This window comes from Alligator mississippiensis, chromosome 1 (genome assembly GCF_030867095.1).
Source record: "Alligator mississippiensis isolate rAllMis1 chromosome 1, rAllMis1, whole genome shotgun sequence".
Taxonomy (NCBI): domain Eukaryota; kingdom Metazoa; phylum Chordata; order Crocodylia; family Alligatoridae; genus Alligator; species Alligator mississippiensis.
In genome coordinates this window covers 319,577,035-319,605,006 of record NC_081824.1, presented here as the reverse complement: position 1 = coordinate 319,605,006, position 27,972 = coordinate 319,577,035, and the positions used below count along the sequence as shown (strand labels likewise).

General features: G+C 39.9%; 1 protein-coding gene across 4 annotated transcripts in view; it reads right to left on the bottom strand.

The window, feature by feature from the left end:
* Positions 1 to 27,972, bottom strand: part of MAP3K15 (mitogen-activated protein kinase kinase kinase 15) — a 164,496-nt gene that overhangs the window by 88,206 nt on the left and 48,318 nt on the right. For all 4 annotated transcript variants that reach the window (XM_059720882.1, XM_059720881.1, XM_059720880.1 and 1 more), the window contains exons 2-6: positions 23,332 to 23,471; positions 22,160 to 22,183; positions 9,424 to 9,617; positions 5,809 to 5,977; positions 3,399 to 3,505 (exon numbers count right to left, since the gene is read on the bottom strand). In XM_059720882.1, the coding sequence (XP_059576865.1) occupies positions 3,399 to 3,505; positions 5,809 to 5,977; positions 9,424 to 9,617; positions 22,160 to 22,183; positions 23,332 to 23,454 (617 nt within the window). In that variant the 5' untranslated portion in view covers positions 23,455 to 23,471. The remainder of the gene's footprint in view (positions 1 to 3,398; positions 3,506 to 5,808; positions 5,978 to 9,423; positions 9,618 to 22,159; positions 22,184 to 23,331; positions 23,472 to 27,972) is intronic.

The following is a 27,972-nucleotide window of genomic DNA, read 5'->3' as shown; positions in this document are numbered from 1 at the left end:
CTCATGTATCAGCATCCCTGAGCTTAAAAATGGTGGCGGGGTGCTTCAACTAAAGCTCGTTCGATAAGCTTCAGTTCAAGCGCCTCCACCATCATTTTTAAGTGTGGGGATGCTGATACATAAGACACAGGAGGCTTCTGGAGCACAGTAGTTATCAGATATCTAGGTTTTCCGTTTCTCATGGAAAAACAGAAACAACTGTAGATTTATTATTTTGCCTGAGAAAAATGCAGATTTTCCTCTTTTGCAAAGAGCCGTCTGCAGGCTGACAAGAGTTCCAGCCTGCGAGAGTCTGGGGAGACTGGGAGGAGGGCAGTCAGGCAAGGGGTGCCATGTACATGTATATGCACATGGCTGCCAGGCAGCCTAGAGAGCAGCTCCCACACATACATTGGGTGGGGGGGAAGGAGAGAACTGGGATCCACATAGGGAGGGAGGGAGTTGACCAGGGCTGGGGCTGCCACAGGGCCTTGGTAGGCTCATCCAGGGGACAGGAGTGGAGCCAGCTCCCTGCCGCTGCACGTATTCCCAGGGGGAGGGGGAACCCGTGCCCCCCACATCTATGCATGAGGTGGGGTGGGGGCAAGTGCAGGCTGCCTGCTGCAGACTTAGGCTCCCTGCCCTGCTGCCCTCCCCCTGGGCCTCCCCAGCCTGGTGGGCAGGACCCCACACAGCAGGGAAGAGGAGAGTCACGTGAGAAAGCTCCTTGCTGCTGCTGTGAGCCCCATGCTGCACTGGCAGCAGTAGGGGCAGTGGCATGGGGTTATGCCCCTTGCTACCCGAAGGCATGCATGCATATACACACACGCATCTATATATACACATATACATACATATATACATATACATATTGTATGTATATGTATATATGTATATGTATTTGTGGCACTTCATTTTAATCATGGAAAAATGTGGATTTTGGGTTACTTTCTTAACCCAAAAATTGAGGATTCTTTTTTTTTTTTTTTTTATCATCAGAGAATACCTGGATCCCTGTTGATAAGGTAAATAGGTCTCTTAAAAGTCTCTCACTGTACAGTTTTTCAGTCCTCATACAATATTTATTTCTCTTTTCTGTACTCTTCCCAGAACTGTACACAGCTAACAGTATCAGTCTGATAAATATCATGTCTAGAAGTAAAATTACTTCATTACTTCCATATGCATACATCCAAGGAATGCATTAGCCTTTTTTTTTTTTTTTTTTTTACCACAGCCTCATATTGGAAAACCTTATTTAGTTGTTTGTGTACTTTGACCCCTAAATCCTTTACATCTCCAGAACAAGGCCTTCTCCCCATTTCTGTAGACACGTCCTGTGTTCTTTCTTACTGGATGTACAATCTTGTATTTGGCTGAATTCTAACATATCTTGTTCAAATGGGATCATTCCAGTAGGTTCACTCTGTATTACTGCCCTCTCCTTATAACTTTTTATCCCTTTCCCAATCTTGATGTCCGTTTGTAGATTCTACCAAAAAACAGCCATTGCTGAAAATAAATGTTCACTACTCCCAGGTCTACCACTGATGGCTGTGGAATCCCACTGAAACAAGATTCATTTGACGTGGATTCCCAAATGAAAAGTATTTTTTGAGAACTATTAGTTGGTCAGGTCATAATCTTCTGTAATGCATGTTATCTATGTAATACATAGTGCTAATCTTTAGTGAGAATGAAGTATATTAGTACTCAAAAGCCTTACGACTCACCTAGGCATTTTACATTTAATCAGCTACCTTTGCCACTCATGCTTGTGATTTCAAACAATATCAGATTTCTTGTATTTTCTTTTTTTATCTATTTGGATAAGCCCTGTTTTTCATAAAGCAAGCTAAAAGCTTTCTTAAAATAAAGAATTTAAAACGTAGTAGCCAGCATAGAGTAAATGCTATGGGAAGCTAAAACAGCTCAGAAGAATATAGAGAGAACACAGAAAATCTACCTTTGTTGTTCCAGGGGAGGTGGAGAGGGTAAAAACCATCAAGATCAAATGAGCTTTACTTCCTCCATTATGACTCATGAGTTGCAATTCAATTACTACTTGTTACTTATTACTTAAATAACTCACTCATGATTCTAGTTTGCTAAACTAACTATTAAGAAATGGAGGTAACCAATAACTCAAGCATATAAGTAGTATGAGTCTAATCCAAAACCCACTGAATCTAATGGGTGTTTTCCCATTGACAGCAGTGGGTTCTAGATGAGATCAATTATGTTGTGTCAGTCTCTTTTACAAGATGGTGACTTTTTGAAAGATCCTTTGAGATTTTAAAACTTTAAAAGTACGTCTGTCAAATGATAAAAAAGGTAATGATTAGTTGCACGATTAAAAAAATTAGTTGCAATTAACCGGAATTTTAATTGCACAGCTAAAAACTCAAAATTGTCCACAGAAAAAAACTCAAAATTATGCAAAATTATGCAGGTACTCTGTATGGTTGGAGAGTGGGGTAGTGGGGGAATTTGTGAAGGTATGGGGGGCTGTGGGAATGTATGTGGGGTTTGGAGCCTGGGCGGGGGGGTGGGCCACATGCCCTTGCAGGATGCAGGGTACTGTGGGCCAGGAGTAAGAGGCAGCAACAGGGCTGGGGAGAGTGGAGCTGTGGCTTGGGAGTGACACACATACACACACACACACTGCCCAGCAGATAAGTCTGCCCAGCTGCAGAAGGCACAACATGGTGTCGTGCGGCTCCCAAGGCAAGGGCAGCAGGGTGAAGAGCCCCAACCCGCAGCAGGCAGCCTGCCTCTGCCCCATGCACGTATCTGGGGGACACATGCCCTCCATGTCTCCCCTAAGGGTGTTCATTGTGGCAGGGAGCCGTGCCCCACCCCCCAAGCAACTGGACAAGCCACGTACAGTTCCATCCCATGACCTGCCACAGCTCCAGGGCCCCATTCACCCCAGCACCTGCCCCTGCCCCTCCCCTGCTCCCTACCCCACGCCTTTCCCCCTGGCCTCTCCCCCTCCACAGACTTCCCAGCGTGGCACTGCTCTACATATATTGTGCAGGCTGTAGCTGCTTGTCTCTGTGTGCACACCCGCATCCTGCAGTCCTCTGTGCTGCCACCACTTCCCCACTGGGCAGCCCAGAGGCGGTGAATTAGAGACAAGGCATGGGCTCCAAAGCCATGTCCACAATTAATGCATTAAAAAAATTAATGCAAGAACCAATTAATGCATTTATTGCACGTGTTAACTGTGATTAATTGAAAGTCCTATTTAAAAGTTGTCCTGCTACAACTAAACACTTGGTTGCAGCAAAGTCATTTATCTTATAGATATCATGTGTGGAAGGGGTGAAGGAGAAAGATTTTACTCACACACCTCAAACGTATTTGCACACATATAAACACACCTACAGGGAATATAAAAATACAGTTATTCTTACCGATTCAATGCAAATGCATAGTGAAATTTAATATTATGCTGGTCAGCTAAGTCACAAGTAGGCAGCATTTCCAATGTTTCCACCAGTTTCACCATAGCATCATAGTCCTAATATAGTGTAAGAAAAATCCACAATCAATCACAGAAAGCACCACTAAACCAAAGCATTCTATAAAATTTGCAATTGGATGGTATTAGTGTTAGCAGTAGCTATGAATCTGGCCCTTTCAGACCTCATCTTCACTTGGAAGTTTAATCAAATTATGTAATAATGACCAAGCACTGTGGCCCAGGCCAAGAAGGCCACTTCAGGCTTAATATCAGGAAAAAACTCCTTCACAGTCTGGGTGTCCAGACTGTGGAATAAACTCCCTCAAGAGGTGGTGCAGTCACCTACGCTGGAAGTTTTCAAGAGGAAACTGAACAGTCACCTCACTGGGATCACCTAACCCTAGTTGTCTTCCTGCCTTGTGCGGGGGGTGCGGAGCTGGACCTGATGATCTACAAGGTCTCTTCCAGCCCCTAACAATCTATGAATCTATGAATCTAGTAAAAACAGCTTACAATAGAATAAGAGAGAATGCCTAAAGCTAATGAAGCAAGCATAAAGTTAGTCACATGTTATTAAACTAAAATTGAATGTACTGTGATAGGACAAAAGGGTGCTCAAAATGGAGAGTAAGTGTATTGTTACCCATTATACTCAGCATGTGCTGACTACTTATAGCACTAGTGTCCAAGTGTTCAAGCAGTGAAGCGCAAGCTAAGTGCCACTGTAGCATTGTGAAGTCAGGCCTTTGCCAGTAAGGACCATCTCCAGATCTGATTACCTAACATGTGTTGACCTAATGGTCATCTGCTCCACAGAGACAATGTGATCAAGGGATTCTGGTGCTGGGGTGGAGGGCAGGGGAACTTGACAAAGCTGTTTGTCAGGCTCCCAGCCTCCTCACTGCACTAGAAACTTGAACTAGAAAGGATCTAGTGGAGTAGCGGGGTGCCCAACAAATTTGTTGGGCTGCCAGCCCCGATACCACCACACCAGAGCTGTGCCGATTCAAAGCTCCAGTGCAGCGAGGGGTCTGGGAGTGACACTGGCACAGCACAGAGCCATTCTAGCACCTGGCCTGCACACAGACCAGTTCAAAGCTTGGGTACAGTGTAGGGGCAGTAGGACTAGCTCCCATGCCATGCCAGTGTTGCTCTCAGCCCGCACATTGCACCCAAGTGCTGAAATGGCTCCCATGAGGTGCCAGCATTGATCCTAGCCCCCTCAGATTTTCAGTCTCTGCCCTGGGATTGTACCAGAGCCAGTTCAAGACTCCAGTTTAGTACTAACATCTATATTTAGATCATAGGAAGCATTAAGATGCGACTGCTCAGGAAACTTTTTAAGTTATATTAACGCTTACTACTATCTAAATAAAACATGTGCTAAGTGTGCAACAACACCCTAAAAAAATGCAAAACTATGTAGTGATCTCTCTCTCTCTCTCTCAATTACAATTGATGGATACTTAATTTGGAGACAAAAGTGTTGCTGTAAGGACAACTCATGCTGTATTTTAAAGAATAAAGGAAAATAACTATTAAGAAGGAAGTTCCTCACACAGATGGACAGTTAGGAAGTATGGCAACAGAAGCCTTTTTGTTTGTTTGTTTTTAACAAAAAATATTTTTAAGGAAAAGGTACTGAAAAGGTTTTATTTAGGTTTTCTGTTTTAAATAAACAGATGTTCCTTTTTGTAGCCATACTGAAATATGGCAGGTCTAGATTCTTGCAGCAAATACTAAAATCACAGCAAATCCCTTTCCTTAGTGTCCAACTGCTTATATTTTGGATTAAAAACTTGAAAACTAAATAAAATACTTTTTCTAGACTGAAAAGGTGTAGCAACAGGGAAGTTATAGACATATTTGGATGAAAGAGACCTCATATGGTCCTCTAGGCAGTGGGAGCCAACATTTTTGACAGCTAGGCCACAAATTAAACCCCGCTCCCTCCCTGAGTGCCACTCCAATTCCCTTCCCTTGCCTGATCTGATGCTCTGCCTTCTGCCCCCCCTATATTATCTACCACTGTGCTGCCTGCTCCCTCCCTAATCTGGCCGCATACAGAAGCTGGCCATGCCATTTGTTCCACAGATCGGCTACTCCATGACCTAGTGAATACCCCTCCTCTGAGACAGGAAAACTAAACAGAGACTATGCTTAAAACCCTCTAAAAATTCTAACAGCTAATACTTCTAATACACAATTCTACAATACACTTGGAATTTGTGTCATATGTCCTTGAATTTGGGCACTAATTTATTTTAATCCCAGAGAAGCAGGAAATCAAGACTTAAAACGAACATAAAGTGAACCCCAGTAAGAAAATAATCTTAGTTATTTTCTCCTCAGGAACATACCTGGATATCTCGATAAGAAAGAAGTAAATTTATGACAATGTCAGAAGTCAGGACTTCAGTATTATCCATGCGGAGTTTAATCCTGGCCAGCTCTTTTGCCAATTCATCTCCTTGATACTTCTCTCTAGCTTTTCTAATATCATTCAACAGTGTTTCCTTATAATAGGCACTAAATAATGAATATATTAAACAAGTGTTAGAATTTTCTAAATAAAAGATTTGGTTACTCTACCAAAGAGCAGTAACATTTCCTTATCAGAATGAGTCATGTATTCCAGTTTATGCTTTAATATTATCTCATTACAAATATTTCTTAAATATTATAATTTTTAATTAGTCTTTAATTTACCTTGCTTGGTCATTCCTCCAAATAAACACAGTAATCTATGTCTTTATCAGGAAGAAAGCAGAAAGGGAGCATTGAAGTGGCACACTGAGTGGAGTGGACAGTGATATAAATAAAATAAAATACCTCATCTTTAAAAAGACATAAAGATAATAGTGCTAATAAAATAAAGTGGAGCAGAAACAAATCATGCATTAGCTGACTGTGTCATTTACTTCACAAATATCATAGGATGCACATAAAATCCACAGCAACAATTTTCATGGCTCTTTTCACTAGAATCAGTTTATAGTGCACACAAAGGTGTGATGTAAATATTTGAGGGTCTTTTGAGACACAGGTTTCTTTGATGCTAAATTTCCTCACCTATATTATTGATACCTAAGCCAGCAGGTGTTTTGACAGGCTGAATTGAGGGAAGCTGGATGTCAACTGATGTCAGTACAGATGTCTTGGCCCTTGCCCAAGTTGCCATGATTCAATGTAGGATAACTCATGGTGCAGAAGAGGGTTGGGCTTTTGTGTAGAAGAGGGCTGGACTTTCACCAGGATCTCTGCTGCCCTGCCCTGCCCTCACACTGTGTCCTCTCCAAGCAGTCCACATCAAAAGTTCACCTTAGTCTTATTTAGGATCACAGAGGAAGCACAGTTATAAGGTGTCATCATTGGCAAGGATTCACAGAACTAGCAAATGTGCTCATTCAGATACCCAGGCAGCATTTTGCACAGTATTGGGCAAGTCCAGCATAGATTCATAAGGGAAAGTCATGCCTGACCAACCTAATTGCTTTCTATGATGAGGTGACTGGTTCTGTGGATGCAGGGAGACCAGAGGATGAGATATACCTTGATTTTAGCAAGACTTTTGATACAAACTCCCATACCATTCTCGTAGGCAAGCTAAAGAGGTATGGGCTGGATGAATGGACTGTAAAATGGATAGAAAACTGGCTGGACCATCAGGCTCAGAGGGTAGCAATCAATGGTTCAATGTCTGGTTGGCAGCTGGTATCAAGTGGAGTGCCCCAGGGGTCAGTCCAGGGGCCAGAGGAGGGTAACAAAAAAGTGTTGGGGGGCTGAGGCACATGACTTATAAGGAAAGACCGAGGAAACTGGGCTTATTTAGTCTAGAGGAGACGAGACTGAGCGGGGATTTAATAGCAGCCTTCAACTACCTGAATAGGCAGTTCAAAAGAGGATGGAGCTAAAGTGTTCTCAGTGGTGGCAGATGACAAAGCAAGGAGCAATGGTCTCAAGTTGCAGCAAAGGATGCTTAGGTTGGATATTAGGAAGAACTTTCTCATGAGGGGGTTAGTAAAACACTGGAACAGGTTACCCAGAGAGGTGGTGGAGTCTCCATCCCTGAAGGTTTTTAAGACCTGGCTACACAAACTTTGGCTGGGATGATCTAGTTGGGGATGGTCCTGCCTTGAGCAGGGGGTTGGACTAGATGACCTCCTGAGGTCCCTTCTAACCCTAATTATATATGATTCTATGATTTTAGAATCAATTGATGTCATTTCTTTGCACCTGATATATAAAGGGGTACACCATATGTGGTACCTTTGACTCCAAAGCAGGACAGGTTAGAGAGGGGGTCAGCTGAATCCTGGGGGGGAGGCACATGTGATTCTTTTTAGCTGACATGGACATACTAACTGACAATAAAAATTTAAACCACTTTTATCACAGGGTGATTTGACACACCAATCAAGGATACTGGTTACAAGTCTGTGTCATCTGTCCATGAAGTTTTAAAAGTAGTTTAAGGACACGGAAGACAGTATAAACGTTCTGTCTGTTCTCACCTAAAATCTCATTATCAGAAATGACTAAGGCACTTTATAAAGCTTTTTAAGATTAGAGTTTGACTGGAAGTTCCTCGACAAAACAAACAATATACTGAATGAGTCACGCAAATCCTCATACTCTCCTTATTAATATGCTTGTGAATGAAACAGACCAAACAGAAAAGTCAAAACATAATTTTATATCCAGTTACTGTCAAATTAATATAAAATACATCTAGGAAACCTCAGGAACCAAGTATTTCATAGCAGCTGTCATAGTGCATAAACGCATTAACTTAAATCTGAGCTCCACAGAATGATGCCAACTCAGCTCAAGAGTATGGTTGCAGTCCAAGAACCTTGTAGTCATCAAGGATAGATACTTAGAAGAACCTTATTTAAGTTTGTATTGCACATTTTCAAACCATGGTATACATGGATCCAAATCAAGCTTGTGTGCAACTGAGGCACAATCTGAATAATCACCGTTGTTGAAAAGATGCTGTCTTGAAGTATCAGGTAGTTTATCCACCCCATGGAATATATGCAATAATGTAGCAGCTGCCTTGTTGCTATAGGTTAATAGATGGAGAAGTAGGACTGGTTTGCATCAACAAAAGCAAAAACTACAGTATATCTTCATTTGGAAATGCGAAAAGTTGCAGGATAGGCAGCAGCAGACAATACCTAACAAACAGAGGGGTACCAAAAAGTGTTACTAAACAAGTAGCATTAGTCACTGTGGGGCACCTGGATCCCAGACCATCATTCTGTGAATACCATTTTTACTCACACACCCAAACATCTTCTCCTTAAAATCAGCCCTCCAGAATTGGGAAAGCTGATTTTCTTTGCCAGAACTTCATTGCATGGAGGCATAGAAACATAAAGACACTGTGCTACAAGATAGGTGTCAAATTCTCTCCCCATGACAGCAAGCTGGAACCAGTGTTCACCCTTGTGCAGCTGCTCACAAACTGGCAGGAGGTTTTGGCAATTTTACTCTATAATAATATAGGGGATATGTAGTACTGTGGTGGGTAGGAAAGTCAAGTGATAGAGAAGTACTAATCCTGTACTAAAAAGTCAATCAGAGTTAAAACCATACTGTGTGCACACCTGATCTGGTGCTGAAAAACACATGGTCTTTGGTTTCAAGGCTTGTAAAGAAACTGAAATACAACTCTTTTTCTTGTAACAACTACAAGCCATACAGGTTACATTTGGCTTTCCAAGGGCTGTGTCAGCAGTTTTGACTTTATTTACTGAGTTCTGGAAAGTATGTATTAATCACTGCTGTCATAACACAACTAATTTACTACAACAGCTGCAAGACTGTGGTACAGTTTACAGTAAATTAATCTATTTCTTTTGGCAAAAAATTAAGCAACACAAAATCAAACCCTGCTGGTTCAGATGGCCCTCCCCTACTAGAAAAGATTATTCAGGGGCAGCAAGGTGCAAGTGAGGTAAAATTACCATGATGTAACATGAATGTCCTTGAGAAGGCTGATGAACCTGTCCATCAGTGGAACACACAGAGGTCCCAGGATATTGTCCCAATTAGGCTGCATGTACTCAGAGGCTCTCCTTAGGGCATCGCTTTCACAGCAAAAATAATCGGCACAAGGTGTTACTATATAGGGAATGAAATAGTAGTTCCCACTGGATGCCTAGGAGGAAAAACAAACATATTAAGAAAATAAATGGATGCAGTAAACATGCTCAGATTGGATGGAGCCACTTCATTCGGAATCTTTTAATTAAGAGACAACAGTGAGCACTTACAGCTACCCAAGTAAACCAATTTTGCATGGCTCCATTTCTCCCTTTTCCCCTCCACTCTTTTCAGTAGAACATAAAATATAAAACCTCAAAACATTTCTGCACACTCAACTTAGATACTTTAAGCCTGGCCAGGCATGCCAAGGCCAATAATTCCTAGGTAAGGAGACATTTTCCTGCATTACTGGTACATCTAAACATAAACCTATTGATTAATCCAAAAGTCAGATTTTGTTAATGTTTTTGTTTGTTTGTGTGCGACTGAAACAACAGCAGTTGCCACATGGAAATGGGGACATTTTCCCATGTCATCTTTGGCCTGGAACTTTGTAACTTCATCAGAAAGCATGATTCCCTCCTGCCACCAGACACATATACCTTAGTGAAGAGGCCAAGCTCAAGATACTAACAATTGTGTGTGTACTACTTCTATTCATTAACAGCTACAGATGTCTGACATATCCAAATCAATCTGTGGAAATTATTTTCAAGTTACAAACCAATAACTGCTGTTCTGGGTAAGAAAAAAGTAGGTGATGATTTCATAAAGAATGTATTATAGATTGCCAACCCCAAATGTCTCAGGGGTGTTGGTTGTAGCTGTGTTGGTCTAAGGACATAGGCAGACAAGGTTCTTTGGGTAAATGTGGTATCTTTTATTAAACCAACTAAATAGTTGGAAAAATTATTCTTTGCAAGCTTTCAGGCACAAATGGATTATAACCTGCCTGCCATCCGATAACCCCAGGTCACCTCTCTACATTTTACCAGCTACATTCTACCACCACGTCAACATTTCCTCTCCCCCCCCACCTACCTGTCTCACACATATTGTCTCCCATGGCCTCTGATCCTCACTGTCACACATTTGCATTTTCATAGATAGAATTAAAGCAGCTTTATACCATATTTTCTCACATACAACATACCTGGAATATACTGTATTTACTCAAATCCAAGATGAGATTTTCTACACCCCCAAACAACACGGGGAAAAAAGCTTCATCTTATAATGTAATACTGACCTGGGGTAGGTTGTGGCTCAGCTCCAACTTTGGCCCTGGGCTCAGATCTGAAGCTAGAGCTGAGCTACCACCTGACCCAGGTCACGGTGGCTCATGCAATGGGGCAGGGTGTCCTGCAGCCACGGGAGCATGGTGGAGACCACATGGAAGGAGGGGTCACATATGCAAGACCCGCCTGTACAGCCTTGTGAAGTGCAGGGAGACTGTGGCACCTGCCCCACCTCCTGTTTACCTTCTGCTCTGGCTCCTCCAGCCCCAACCTGGCCAGGGCTAAAACTGCTGCTGCTGCCTGGCCAGGCAGCAAGGGGCTGGACTAGGGCCACTAATGTTGATTGCCCTGGGCCCAGAGAGAAGCAACAGAAGGTAAGCAGCAAGGGTCAGCCATGAGCACAGGGGGGCAAGGGGTAGGGGGACATGTAGAGAGAAGGGAGGCAGGGAGCACAGGGGGCCAAGCAGGGGAAGCAAGGGGCAGGCTTCTGGCTTCTTGCCCCATGCCTCTGCTTTCCCTGCCACAGCAGTAGAGAGACTAATTTAAGATGACCTTCGACTAATTAGCTTCCATAAATGGAAAATTATAATAAATTTATAATTTTGCATATATAACATTAAATTATTGGGGAAGTCATCTAAAATTCAAAGTCATCTTGGATTCAAGTAAATACAGGAATACATACCATGTGTTTGAAAAGTACAATGAAGAAAAATGAATTTTTTCCCCCAGAGCTGTGGCTGCATAGAGCAGGAACAGCGCCTAATCTTCAGTTTACTCGCCTTCTCTGACCTGCTTAACTAAAGCTGAAACAGTAGCTGTTGCCAAAACTCATCTCCATGGGTGCATCTATAATTTTAAAAAGAGCTAAAGAGTCTCCAAGGCTGTGAAATGGAAGAAGAGAGACCAGAAGCAGCTGGCAGACAGGAAAATTGCCCTGAGGAAAGTTAGCTTGATTAGTGGCACATCAAACCAATTAAAAAAGGAGAAACCATCATTAATACCTTTGGCATGAAGAACAATGAGGTGTTAAGTCAATGGACTCCCTAAGCCTGAATAGTAATGCAACAGCTACTGTGCTGTGAAGCAGAAATCAACAGGTTGCTTCTATCCCAGTCAGAAAATCAGGTTCCCTGCTGAATCACATATCCCAATGGGGGAAGGGGGTGGGGGGAAGGTGTATGTTGTATGTGAGAAAGTATAGTAATTTATAAGCAACATATGTTGACCTGGATATTGAGATGTTTACTGTTTATTTCTTGGTTTAGTTTAATAGGAAACTTTGAGGAAAGACAAGCAAGATGAGAAAAAAATGGTTTTAAATATAATCACCTTCCAACAAACAGCTGGAAGTTGCTAAGGGACAATGCCCAACTAGTTAACTCTGATGATTTCATATGTTGCATGCAACCTCATAACTATATTGAAAAAATAGTTTTGTTCAGAACAGCCAAAGCCCACTAATATAACAAACAGAATGATTGGAGCAAGTTTTGTAAAGAGAGAGCATCTCAAAGCTGTACATTCAAGCACCTCCTCGGGTCTGAAGAAACTAAGTCTACCTAGCTTACCAATAGGATATGATAAACTGGGACAAAACTCCTGGGCCTAGCCATCAGTCATGTGCTTGGAGAAACTGGTGGCAAACAGAGGCACAGCTGTCCCTGTAAGCTATGATGGCCATCATTTCAAATAAATTTAGAAGTTGTCTGTTTTTTGAGCTTGCTTTAGATATGGTGGTGGCCCAAAGACATTCTGAAGTAACATAGTTTTATGAACTTATCAGTAACAATGATTTCCTGTGAGAGGAACTTCAGCAAGCTAAAGCTGGTGAAAACATATGCACATTCTACAATGGGGCAAGAGCATCTTTCTAATTTGGCGATTTTGCCCATTGATCATGAATTTGTCCATTGACCATGAACACTTACTAATGGTGACAAAGTGATCAATGAGTTTGCCTCTGCCAAAAGTCAGTGTCAAAATATGATTTTTGCTTTTCTCATTGAGCCTCTCATCTTTTCTACGTTTTTATCATCAAATTCACACAGCATCTAGGCTGCTTCCAACTTTGAAGGAAATAATTAATTCCTCATCCCTTTATTTCTGGAAAGGCACTTCAACTATTACTTTTTCCAACAAGTCATACAAGTAATGTAACACAGATTTTTCCATGATTGCTAACCTGAAGGATCTACTATAACACATCTTGCTGAATGTAAAGCACATTATTTTGTAGGTTCTAGGGTTATTTTTAAAAAGTGGTCAAATATATGCGTTGAGGCATGAGTGATTTTTTCTTTCTGATGGGGAGGTAGGAGGGGGCTATACAGCATCTCCCACCCAGGATGCCAAAACTGCTAGTTACAGCTCTGCTGTGAAGGGCCTTGAAAGCAAAAGCATTCAGCTTATGCCTGAAGTGAAAAATAAAGCAGAATCAGGGGATGATATTGTCCACAGTGACAAAGCAGAATCATCTTTGTGACAACATTCCAACTGGATACAAACAAGGCAGTGCTGCATTTGCTGAGGAAAGAGGAAATGATGAATCAGAAACTGAGATAATGAGAGTCTGGACATGAGATTGTTTTATGGATGGATAGAAAAGTCAGTATCTTAAAATCAGGACATCAAATATATGTTCCACGGGTCACATTCAGTCCAATGGAGCCTCTCTACTGGGCTACCAGAGGGTACCAAAGAAGTTGGGCCCTTTGGTTCTGTTGGGCATGGCCATCAGCAGTGAGCTTGGCTCACTGCTGCCAGACCCCGCACTCCTGCTGTCCCCACCAAACCCTTTTCTCCTGCCACCAGACACTGCACTTCCTCCATCCCCAAACTCACTGAACCCTGCACTACTCTCATCACTGCCAGACTGTGCATTGCCTCCGCTCCAACTACTGTTGGACCCTGCACTGTCCCTGTCCCCACCACTACCAGACCCTGCACGGCCCCTGCTGAACCCTTAATTGCTCCCACTCCCACTGGACCCTATGCAGCTGCTGCCATGGCAGCCACTGCAGCAGCCCTTGTGCCCCAGAATGGATCTGGCTCACAGGAAGGTCTGTAGCCCAGATCCACCTCAAGGCCCCAAATGAGGTTTGACACATCTGTCCTAGATATATTATACAGAAAGAATTGATAAGAATTAATCATAACCTGAAATGAGAATGATGCCCTTATAGGCCCAAGTGACATGAAGGATAGTGGTGTTATCTATTTTTATCAAGCAAGGGTAGCAAGAAGGACTGAGAGGAAGAGACCAAAAGATTTATTATCCCAGTTGAGCTTGAGTTGCTCAACTTCATGCCATTCATGAAGCCATCGTAAAATGAAATTCAAATAAGAAATATTAACATCCTATAAAAGGACTCTAGGTTGTCTACCAAAATAAGTAAAAACAGTAACGGCAACAGAACTTAGCTGCAGAAGGAGATATCATTCATCAGTAAATGACCTCAAGAACTCACCTCTAAATAAATTAAAACAATTTTACAAACTATTCCTGGAGGGGCAATAGTCTATTTTAGTGTCTTGTGAGAATAACTAACAACAAAGAAAAGTACATTCCAGTATCAAGTTAGTCAAGTGGTGTAATTTGAGTACAAGTTTGCAGATCAAGTCAAACTTTAGAACTTCTTTATACTCTTTAGCTCATCCTACTAAGTTGTGCTAAAGAGAAACTTGCTTTGCCTTCCCTGGGCTTTTTACTCAAGGTAGCTAACTTGTTTTTGTTGTTCGTTTTTTGCAATGAAGTCATGATCCATGTATTAAGAGCTTTCCAAAGCCAGAGCCCCACCACAACGCATGCTCTCCTTCACCATCCAAGCCAACTAATATCTATTGATATAATGGACAATGCACCTCCAGTTAACCAATAGCAGACAATATTGTCTCCAAATAACTATTGTTTAAAGCTTTCCAGGATGGCTCCAGGTGAATGTGTCACATTTCGTCTATAACTGAGATTGTTCTGTTCCCATTGCCATGCCCATAGAACAGTACCAAATGATGATGTTAGGCAGGCTGCTCTGTTTATATATGTGCATTATTGAAAAAAGAAATACAGTCTTTATCAACCATTGGTAGTTTATAACAACATTATCTCATCTCCTATGTCAGCCGCACTCTTCTGTCACAATTTGTCTTAAAAGTTTACAATTGCAGTACAGGAATAGTGACTGCCTTTTATTATCTATTTGAGCAATGTCTATCACAATGGATCTTTGACCTGACTGGGGCAAATAATGAACTCTTATGCAAATTCAAAGGGGATTTTCAGTTCCTCTAAGACACTGTCTATTTGGTTACAGGTCCCTACAGTGAAGTGCAATACAGTCACCAAAGCCCTCTACTGTTAATCTGAATCAACTTTAAGGTTATCTCTAAAACTAGGGTGACCATACGTCCCAGCTTGGCTGGGACAGCCCCGGATTCCATAGGCTGGTTCTGGCTGGTTGGTTAAAAGTACCGGGTTGGAGTCTGTCAGGGAGGCAGAGCAGCAAGCACTGCTACCACTGTGCAGGAGCAATAAATGTAGGGACCTCGGATATGGCATCTTAGATAGAATGACCATACACTTCCTACCCTGCTTCCTATTTCTGCTGTCCATAAGTAGAGAAAACCCTAGATGAAAAGACAAATACTCTCTAAACCAATTCCTAGAATGGCTACATAAGGGAAACTGATACATCTGATGCATCTATTACCACAATAAGCTCACCTTGGTGTGTGCTACCAGGTATAATGTAGATGGGCAATGGCAGCTCTCATGGTTCAGGCTAGTTGAGGACAACTTTAACACTTGACCATATATATCACAGTAGACATACCCTAATTCCCAGATGGCCAAACACTGAGTATGACTGAAGAAAAAAATGATAAGTTGGAGAGAGACTGCTGCCAATCTTACACGCCAGGAAAGGGGGTAAAAAGAAACAAGCTTTGCTAAGTAGAGACCTGGTACAATTTACTCTCTCTCCATAGCAGCGGCTTTGTAAATGCACTGCCCTTTGTAAATGAAATCAAAAGGAAAAAAAATTATTAAAATGTTTTTCCTACCCAGGGAATTAACCTGTATAGCTGTAGTGGAATAACTTAACTTCTATTGTTATAGCAATATGGGTGTGGAAACCCTATTCCAGAAAAGAAAGGATTTTATTCTTAATTACAGCAGAGTAAAAAAATCCGTGCCCACATCAAACACATGGAAATATACCTTCATAACTACAGAGATACATAGTTATAGAAAAATAATTGTAAGTTAACTTCCCAAAGTAGGAGGTTTAGGAAATTTCCCATTAGAGGAGCTGAATGTTTCTAAAACATTTTGCTGTTATGTGCATGCTCAAAGGCCTGAATTCATCAACTGTAATATTTAATTTTTAAAACCTGATGATATAATATCAATATTTTGATGAAAATACAGGATATTTTAAGAAGCACTGTGTTCTAAGATTACAGGATTTAGCTATTAATAACAGCAACCCAAGGCAGCAACTCCTATATAAAGAAGAACCTGCCAAGTATCACTTTAAAAATGTACTTAGATAAAGATACTTAAAATGCACAACAATAAAATAATCCTGCAATAACAAAATGAATGAATAAGAAAGCAGAATAAAATAAAATAATACATACTTTGCCTATAACATTAACACTCTGGTATTCAGGAGGTACTTGAACCTGAAGAAAAGCTTTGCGGTTGGCAGCCTACTCCAAATTGAAATGGAACAAAGTAGAAGAATAGAAATGGAAGTATAAAAATAAAAAAGACAGACAGACATGACACAGTGAATAGAGAAATTATTAAAGTCAGAAAAAATGGAGGGTAAAAAAATACATAGACAAAAAGCATACAAGCTCAAAATCCACAAAATTTTCAGAAATGAAACTAGAGTACCATGTTGGACACCAGGAAAGGAAGGTTTGAGAGCGTATGTTTTATATTTCATCATCAACATGCTTTCAGGGAAGTCTTATTCTCAGGCACTTGGTAGACTGAAGTCATAGAGTAGTAGGGCTGGAAGGGATCACCATAGGTCATCTGGCAGAAACATCCCTATCCCATACAACCATAATCTAAACTCTACATAAGACTACTCTCAACCCTGACACAACACAGACCTAACAGCCTAACCTGCCGCAGGTAAAGCAGGGGAACCATGGCAGCCAATGTCCTGCTTCTATAAGATGTTGTCAATATACACTTAAGACACAATACAGAGAAAGGTAAAAAAAACCCACAGTCCATACCAATCTGACCACAGGCTAAAATTCCTTTCTGACCCCAAATATGGTGAATGGTCTGACCCTGAGTGGACAAGCAAGACCCTCTAGCCAGGAGCCTCTGGCTTTGGTCCCAGCAGGAGAATCAGCACACCCCAGTTGAAGTCCACACAGGCTTAGCTGTAGCTAAAACCCAATGCCTGACACACACAGCAGAAAAAAGGGGAAGGGAGGCAGGAAACCAACAAATGCAGAAGCATGGGAAATACCCACAACCGAATACAGACATAGGTATGCCTCGATCATCCCAGACCACTGACTGTCCAACCTATTCTTGAACACCTCCCATGATGCAGGGTCCACAACTTCCCTAGGCAGTCTATTCCATTGCCTCACTATTCCCACAGCGAAGAAGTTTTTCCAGATAGACTTTCTACATTTACTTTGTTGCAATTTCAAGCCATTAGTCTGCACCCTCCTCTCTGCACCAAGAGAGAAAAGGTGCATTTCCCTTCTTCTTTCTGGCAGCCATTCAAGTAATTTAAAGACTGCTGTCATGTCCCATCTTTTCTGCAAACTACACATGCCTAGATCCTTCAGCCTCTCCTCATATGGCTTGCCTTCCAAGCCCTTGATCATCGTTGTTGCCTACCTCTGGGCCCTCTAACTTCTCCATATCCTTTTTAAAATGTGGAGTCCAGAACTGCACACAGTACTCCAGATGAGGCCAAACCAGTGCCAAGTAGAAAGGCACTATCACCTCCTGTGTCTTGCACTTAATGCTCCAACTGATGCATTGCTTTTTGTGTGGCTGCATCACACTGCAGACTCATACTGAGTCTATGATCTACCAAAACTCTCACATCCTTTTTCATAGATCCAACCAGGTGTTTCCCATTCTGTATCTGTGTTTTTGATTTTCCTCCCAAGGCATAGCACTTTGCATTTGTCCACAGTGAACTTCTTCCTGTTAGTTCTAGCTCAATTTTCCAATCTGTCAAGATCCCTCGGAATTGTGCTCACATCCTCCAATGTGTTCACAATCCTTCCCAGTTTTGTGTACATGAACGTTGCAATTACACAAACAATTAACTATATGCAGTAATTGGAACTGAATCAACATTTCCTTCGGAAAACTTAAGTCTTATGTTTCCAGACAAATATTTTATATAAATATAAAAATCAAATTGCCTTAACATATTTTTTTAATGTAATAGGTAAAAAGTTAGAATAAGAGGTATGTTACTGGCATATTAAATGCATATAAACAATTCTAGTCATATTTACTAGGTTACCTTTAATTTAATATTATTTTCTTCAAAGATTATCTACTTAGAAGGGGTTTTTAAAATGTAGGTTCTCCCCTGGAGTTGTTTTAATGCTGTATTTCTGCATCTAAAGAGTTCCTAATCCCATATAAAACATCTTTTATTATGTGTTTTTCAAATATGTTTTCTGCTTCAGAAATATTTCTAGAAATACATTTTAAATTTTAAAAATTACTACAGTGTTTTACATATCACACTTGCAGTCAGGAAAAGCACATAAAATATTACTCCTTTAAAATCTTTATTGATCAGATTATAACTGCTAACATTAGAATCATATACAACAAACTCATTTTCTGATTTTAATAGTCTCTGGACTCCACTGCAGTGTCATTAGGACTGCTGATTGAGATAGACTCCAAGACTCACATTACGTACTAAATCTAGCCCTAATTATTTAGCTTCCTTGAACATTCATTACTTCCAGGTAATAAATAAAATCTAACTTATTATTGAAACTTTACACAGGTTTGTACTAATCACACAAAATATTTGCTTTACAACTTATCAGTTGCTTACAGTTCAGCTACTAAGTGGAGTCATGCCCTACTGAAGTCTATGGGAGATTTGTTTCTGACTTCATTGGCCAGAATTTACTTGGTAGAAGTTTTAAGGGTATTTTAATTTAAAGAGTATGCAAATCAAGAGAAAGACTCCACTGCAGTTTAGATCTGTACCATAATAAATACTACCTATAGTAAAATAACCAACTTTGTTTTATAACTATTTTAGTTAATATGTGTATTAGTTTTCTTTAACAATCTTTGCCAAAAACCAAGTGGCAGGCGGTTAGTTTAGAAAACGAACAATTTGAAGAAAAACTAATCAGATATCAGCTATTTTTCTTCCTTACACCCATGTTCTATTTTTATTTTTTATCCCAGTCATAATTGAGGATAGTCAGTCCCCAAACCACTAGGCTCACTAGTGCATTCGAATGATCCACATGTGCCAAATTATACATAGTACATAGAATATATAAGTACTAAAGCTATTTTGAAAAGGACCATCTATCTGCCTCTCAATTCTAGCAGTTGCTTTTAAAAAGCCTGCAATCAAAATCCTCTATTTCCTCTGTATTCTATTATTCTATTCCTTTATTTTTCATTATAAGCAGTACAAAAACTCTCAAATTTTGATTTTCCAACTGAAAAAGACACAAAACAAGAAAGTATCAATTTCTTGCTTTTTTTTTGGTGAAAATTTCCTTTTTTTTTTTTTATTTTTTACCCCCTCTAATTCTCATGTCCTGCTCAGGTTGCGTATCTGCAGTCAGCTGGTTGCGATTTCGAAACGTGGTCTAATAAAGCCCAAATGGTCAGCTCTGCTCACTTAAGATACATACTTACATTCCACAAATCAACACTTAAAGCGTGCTCCCAAACTTTGCTTTCTCCATGGCAACCCAAGACTTGTTATTCGTAATTTATTTTATAAATAATTACTTTGACAGAAACAATGGAGCTGTATATATACCATCTCCAAGTGAACTTAGTAAAAGATATCCACAAGACTCATGCACACATATGTATACACGCCAACCTAACTGAAGGGGCATGGAGAATACTGACTTTAGTTACAAACTAGGGCAGTTCTGTCTTGGGAACTGAATTCCCAGTTGCATAATGAGTCTCATAAATCATGCTTTAAATGTCTCAGAGGGGCTGTAAATTAGTAATATGAAATTGTAATCTCTTGCTTTGTGGGAGTCATATAGAAGGTAATCTCCTCCCCATCTTATCTTGTCTCAATACATTTCGTTGCTGACAAGCAGAAGCTGAATACCCTGTTTATCACCCTTTTATCTACCCCCCTATCCCAATTTATTAAATCCATGTCATGGCCCTTACCAATGAGCTTTACACAGCTGCTCTGTGGTTTTCATATTTAGCTCAGCTGCCCACTGAGGTCAAGCCCCAAATGACTTGCTGAAATGTTTACAATTAATTGTTTTCAGTTTCATGTTTAGCTTCCTCTCCATCCTCTTTCCCAAACTTTCAATTAGTATAATGATTTACATCTTTCATAAGGGAATACATTAATCACAATACTTTTTAGCTTTATTTATTTATATTTTGGAGGAAAATAATCACTGTAAAAGGAAATATTTGATCTCTACATCTTAAGGGGCTTCCACTACTGTTCTGCACTATAAATTTCCTTTTCCCTTTCTCTAATAGAATTTGAGATTTCTAGGATAAATACCAAAGTTAAATACAGAAAATATAAAGTCCCCTGAGGCAAAGAATACAGTTGCTTTAGCACTGCCATAAAAGAAGGCGGTATGACAGGGATGTTACTTTACATCAGGGCTGTCCAATCTACAGCACGGGTGCAAAAAGTGACACAGACAACCTCTGTGTGGCACAAAGCAAATCAGGGAGAGGACAGCAGCACAGAAAATCTTCAGTCTAAGTTAATGCTTTACGTCAATGTCTGAGTGAAGGGGTAAATTGTAACTATACTATTTCAGGACTGACCCCCAAAGCTTCAGTCACAATTCTTCTCCACTCCCCTCCTGCACAGAGGGAGAAATACAGGTAAGACAGCCTTTGAAAGGATTTAGCTTATTTTTGCCTCTTTGTGCCTTTGTTCCAGATCTATGCAAATCCAAGAGTTTGTTCTCAGATTTATAGAGTACAATGTTCATTGGGAAGGACTGCTGATATAATGGGAACCATCATAAAACACATAACTTTATAGAGAGTTAAATCAGCCCTTATTAGTCTGTATCATGAGACAACAGATCTAATATGTTCAAATGTGTTTTACCTTGGATTCGGTGTGTTCAGTTTTAGCAGGTATTAAGAACACAAAGAGCTTTGTTTTGAAAAAATCAAGCTTTTGTATCCATAGGTCACAATAAAAACCCTGAATGTCTATGCATATATGTTTCCTAGCATCTTAAGTGCACCACTGGGGAAAAGAAATAAGTTTGAAGCACGTTATCTTAATACTTTTGAAGCATGTTATCTTATCTGTACACCTAGAATACCATATGTACCGAAATCCAAGATTATAAAACTTAAGGTGACCCCCCAATGATTAGGAATTGATACATGGAAAATTATAACTTTATTATAATTTTCCATGTATACACTCTAATTTTTGGAGGGCCATCTTCAAAGCATACCTCTCACAGTTATAGCAGTCAAAGTAGCAGCAGGGGAGCAGGTAGACAAACCTTGCCACCTTATCCCTCTCCCCCTCAAAGTACATCCTATGCCTGTACCTACCCCTCCTGCCGCCTGCCCCTCTGCCACTTGCCTTTCATTCCTCTTGCTATTTGCATCCCGCAACCTGTGCCTACCCCTCCGCCACTGTCTATTCTCCCTCCAGTACCTAACCCCCCATCCTCTGTTCCTCCCCTGCCCACCACCTGACTCTTCCCTCAGACTTAGCTTCTACACTGATGCCAGATCCAGCTCTGGGGCAGTCAGTAGTGGTGGCCCTGGCTGCCTGCCCCAGGTTGGTACTCGAATCTAAGATGAGGTTTCCCGCCATAACCTTCATGTTGTTTGGCGAGTAAAAAATAAAAATGTATCTTGGGTTTGAGTAAATATGGTACATATATTGTGACATCTCTTTCACAAACTTCCAGTGTCCCTGTAGTTAAATGAAAAGCTATACTGTATATCTTCTTAAAAGGCACAAAGAGGGAACACCTTTTGAAACAAAACCATCAACACCAGCAACATACTTCGGAAAGCAAGTCAGCATGATTTCCACTAATTTAAACCTAGGGAACTTGGACCTTTTTTGATCATATATATAACAACTCATGTATGACTTAGCAGCCCTTTTGTTAGAGTCACTTCAAATATGGCCTTGGGTTGAGCAAATGAGGATTTAATACTTACTGTGTTTTTCTGAGATACTATATCCTGTAAAACAAAGAAAACAACAAATACATTAGCTAGATTTACTTAGATTGTCATTCTCAATTAAAATTAGTATACAGCATTACAAATGTACCACTTGCTTTACAGAGTAAACCTCAGTTCCTGACTCAGTAAATTTCTCATCTAAAACAAAGACAAGAAATAACTCAACAGTTCAGATGAGGGGCACCACTTTGAGGATAAAAACATCAGAAGAGACAAGGGCATCCGCAAAACTGTTTTGTGAAGGAAGAGGCAGAACAGAAAGCCCTTGAAGTGGACAACAAGGGCACAGAATTTGATATGAGAAGAGACAGAGAAAGATTCACAGAGAACTTAACATGTTTAGAACATCAGGAGACTAACAAACTTTTATCAACGTTTTCTGGACAAAAAAAAAAAAAAAAAAAAATGGAGGGAGGAGGTGGCACTAAAAGTACAGACAATGAAAAGACATCTGAAGGTGACCTGCTGTAGGCTCTATGCCTCCAGTTCTGCTTAGCAGGACAGACATGCTCATGTCTGGGGTCCAGAGCAATCAGACCACAGGAAGAAAAACTCTGTAATCATATTTATTGCCTTAGCATAAAATTAAATCATAAGCCTATAGAAGGCTTTTGTGATGATACCTTTCTTATTTTCACTGTTCATAAGAAAAAAATATGTAAAAAAAGAAATGAATATTCCAACAGTAGAAGTATGGTAAGTACTGACCTAAATCAAGTGAAGCATGTCCTTAGTAGACAAGAAAGTCTAACGTGTTTATGCTATACAGTAGAACTATCGGTAGAATTACCCAAAATAATTAGTGTCACCATTATTCTCAATAATCTTTTTTTTTCCAGGTAATCAAAAATCATTAAGACAGAGTGGGCACTGTCTCCCCATCAGCTTCCCCCTCCCGCCCTGAGAGACCCGCTGTTCCTTTTTAATAGACAGGGAGAAAAAATAACTTTGTGACAGAAGTAATGACAATCAAAAACTACAGGCTTGTTTTCACATCTGGCAACATGAAAAAAATCATTACCATATTATGGACTTAACCCTATGAACATACCTATATGTCATGAATGCACCCATTTTATTCAAGAGTCAATGTGACTATTAAAAGATACTTTTGTATTAAAGTGCATTTGAAGTGACAACCTTACTTTTAGAGACTGAGCTGTGTCTGAATCAGTGTCATGGTAGAGTATAACATTATTGGCCATGTCAAAACTTTCACGCACTCCAAGATGGTAGAAAAGTGATGGCTGCTTGGAAATATCACTCATATCCACAAATGCAACATCTGAAACAAACAAAAAAAAGAGTATTTAAAAAAAAATCCCACAGGACCCTGTAAAGTTGTGTTGTCTATTTCATCCAGCTAAGTAAGGATTGAGTGTTTTGAAAACTGTACAAACCTGTATGTGTTTCTGCTTTCGCTATTACATGTCCCTGGAAAAGTAAGTGTAAGCCCAAAGCTGGGGCTCTGGCATAGGGCATGTCTAGCCCTCAGAGGGATTTGAGGGGCTCAACACTGGCTCTGGAAACCTCACTCAGCTGGGCAGTGGGATCCTACTTCTGTGAATAGAATCTGTACCAAAGAATTGTGCCACAGAAGCTGAAACATACTAAAACACACAAAGGCCTAAAGCATGTAGGTCCATTAGGTGAGGTATAAAACCCAGCAGCCTGGTGACTGTCCCATAGAGGGAACTTTATCAGGGTTGTGTATTGCAATAGTGAATTCCAGGAGACAGGTCTTTTTTCCATACTGAATCTGGGTGAAAAGTATGTATGTCACATTTACTCCCTGACCTCCATGCCATTAAACCCAGAGATCCCAAGTGCCTGCCCTAGCCTATGACATCATCCCTTCATTGACTTGCTTCAAAAATCATAGAATGTAAGCACAAAAATCCTTTGTACCCACAACCAAAACCATTTTGAAGTGAGGGCCTTACTTTTAAAGACTGAGCAGTGTCAACATCACTGTCATGGTACAGTATCAGGGTCCCAAACTTAAAGCTCATCAGGGTCCCAAACTTTAAGTTCATTCATTGAGCCCTTTTGCAGCTTACAGTCAATTCCCTGTTTGCTGCAGAACTCACCTTCAGTCACAGAAAATAGGCAGTTTTGATGCATTACAAACGCGTGCAACACTTCAGCCCCACATTTGAGCATAGATGGCATATATCAAGAGAAGTTTAGAAAATATGACAATGGGTCTACATATAAATCATTCACAAAACTTCTCAAAATTTGAACTGTGGGTTTTGTGCCTGTGTGAACAGTGTGCGCACGCAAGCACAAGGCTGTGAAAGCAAAATCACCATCCTGATTAGAGAATTTAGGCAATGGATTAATGCATCATATAGATAATACATTTTACAATATGACATGGGTGATGATGCATAACATAGTTTATTAATACAGTTCTATTTTCAGATTCACGATTCATCATTACACAAATAATATTCTATAACTCATATTTGTTATCTATCACCAGCATGTTATGTGTTGATGTATGAAACAGCAAAAATTCAGTCTGATACTTAGAATGGTTCTAATTTGGAGTAGAATAACACACCTGCCTTGCAAGTGGCCATTATTCATTCACCACTATATATTAATTAATGCTGCTATAATTGGTAAAAGAGGAGTTTTACTTTCTGTTTGGAGTTAAACACCCTTCTTTTTCTGGGCTTTCTCCTGCTCCAAAAGAGGATTTCTTTAAAGAGAGATATAATAAGCAAATTAGGGTCACAGGATCACAAGAAAGTAAGACTGAAAGGGCCCTCATGAGACTAAGTCTATCCTTGGCTCACAGTAGGATCAGAGTTTGAAATATGGGGGAACTTAGGGGGGCTGAACCCCACCATAAGTCACTGGTGTTCCCCATCCCTTTCTAAGCAGCTCAGGCAGCGGCGGCTCCTTCCAGCTGCCACTGCTGCAGACCACTCCTCTCCCCTTCCTAAGAGTCAGAGTATAATTCGAACCCTGGGTAGGATCAACTCTGAATAAAACATCCCAGCCAAGTGTTTGTCTACCCTGCTCTGGAAAATTTCTGGGAATGGAGATTCCCTCTAGGCAGCATGTTCCAATACTTAACCAACCCCATAACCAGAAATTGTCTTTCAGGTATTTGAAGACTTATCAAATCCCATCTCACTAGTCTTCTCTAGACTCAGTCAATAAATAACCCTTGTTCTTTCAGCCTTTTCTTATGTGTTATACTTCTGGACACTAGGCCTCTAATCATTTCTGTTGCTCTCCACTGGACTCTGGAATCTGTTCACATCTAAATGTAGCGCCCAAAATTGGACATAGTACTCCAGGTAATGCCTCACCAGTGCCAAACAGAGCAGAAAAATCACTTCCTTGATTTGCAAACGATACTCTTGTTAAGACAACACAGTCGGCTGCTGGGTTCTTTTACAACAAGAGCACACTGTCAGTACATATTCAGCTTATACCAATTATATACAAACCAAGTTGGCTTATTGCATACAAAATATTTATTTAACAAGATAATCAGCACTGTTATATAGTCAGGAATTCCTGGGTTTTTTAAATTATTCTTTTAGATAATACATACAGTGCCAGTAATATTCAACACTGAAGTGAGTTAAAGATACAGGGGCCTGAGGCTCTTCACATACATATAACAGTGTAGAATCAGGAGTTCTTTCATGGAAGGCAATGGGTTCAGTTGATCCAGCTGTGGGAGGAAACACTCAATTGTTCATCTGGGGCAACTTAAGATGTTTTTGGCTATTCCAAAGGTACAATGGGACATTCAGACAGGAGCAAAACAAGTTAAAATGGTGTGAAAAGGTTGCAAGATCAAAACCATATGCAAGAACTTTTTGATTTCTCTCTGAATTTCCTGCTTGCCATTGTTTAATCATTTGTATCAAATTCTTCTTCAACCTGCTACTGAGGACATGGTTCAGTCATTTTCATTTGGTTCTGGAGGTGCATACTGAAGAAGTGCAGCTAAGCACTGTGGTATTCAAATATCATGAATAATGGGGATGTTTAAACATTTAGGAGTATGTTATCTCTTTTTTTTTTAGAATATGCCCTAAGTATACCTATTTATAGGTTCTTTAAGTATGATTTTGGCATAAAAAGTATGATTTTGGCATTGAAAGTGGATCTGGATATAGGCAGGACTCAGATCTGTATTCCTTCCAAACATTGGCAGTATGCCCAGCTATGGGGCTTTACTTAGTCATTTTTGGGTCTACCATAAGTTTTGTTCTTTCTGGTCAAATAAAAATGGGATTTCTTTACAATTCTTGTATGGGTATAACATATACCAACATTAATTTTGATTAGTGCTTTACATTAGAAGTAGTCTTTTATTCAACTTGTAGGTCCCCACTTCCCTTTTACCTTATTTGCAGATAAGAAATTAAATATTGCTCCTAATTTTTGTATCCTAATCATGATTGTTATGATCTTAAAAATGCTTATAACCCAGAAGTAATATATTGCATTTGACTAATATTTATGTTAATATTTTACTATAAGGGACTTAGATATATTTTATGTCTCTCAATGAGAGGGTATATTTGAAAAGAAGGTCATGTTTTATACAAATGTTTATTTTTGTGTGATTTCTCTATCAATGTAATCTAATTTCAGAAAGCCTGGCACGGGGCTTTTTTCCCATATAAAATGATGTTGTTTCAGTTGGTTTCTGACTTAAAACCAATATACTTTTTTGACTGGAAGATTTTTCAGTTTACTGAGAAAGTCAATGTATTACAGTAAAGAGTTACAGTATCTACATAGACTATTTGTGGAGAATAATATATGATATGTATAGTCAATGATCTATGCCAAATGGAAAGTTTAGTTTTGATTTCCAACCTCTAATTAACAAGAGGTTTTTCAGTTTGCCTAAGAAAGTGGCAATGTATGACTTGTAGATAAAAGTTAATGGGAGGATGTGGGGAAAGTTAACTTTGGTGCTGAACCCATATTGGTATATTTCCAGATCTCCTATTTTAATTTTATGTATTAGCAGGACATCATTCAAACATCCTGACTTTTTTCAATATATTTTTCAACCTTAACTTAAAATGTCCTGACTTTCAAATGTCTGTTTATATATTTTAAATATTCTAATTATATGATTCTAAAATTAATCTAAAAGGGTACATTTATAAATAAGTATCAAAAAGACTTTTTTTTTTTTGTATTTTAGGGGACTTTGGGGGAGTGGGGGAGGAGGAAAGGAAAGAATTAAAAAATCAGACCCTGTTTAAAAAAGCTTTTAAAGTGATTTTTTCCTAAACTCATTTGTTAGAAACAATTCGTGAAGATATGAATTAATAAAAACACTGCTACGCTTTGGAATGGGTTACCTAGAGAGGTGGTGGAATCTCCAAACTTCGAGCTTTTTTAAGGCCCAGTTCAACAAAACCCTGGCTGGAGTGATCTAGTTGTGGATGGTCCTGCTTGAGCAGGGGGTTGGACTGGATGACCTCCTGAGGTCCCTTCCAACCCTAATTGTCTATGATTCTGATTCTGTATGAATGTGAACCGAGACTGTGCACTATTTAGTTCATTGTAGACTGTTATGAAATGTACTTGGTCAGCCCTAATTCTATATTTAAGTCTTTTTTATGTGGAAAAAAAGATAATGCTAAGATGAATATATTAATAACTGGCAGGAAAGGTGACAATGGTATGACATGAACAGACAGAAAGAAGTGAATCATAGGATCACTTAAATTTGTACTGACAATGTCAGCAATAAATGCTAAATAAAACCTCATTGAATTTTATTTCTT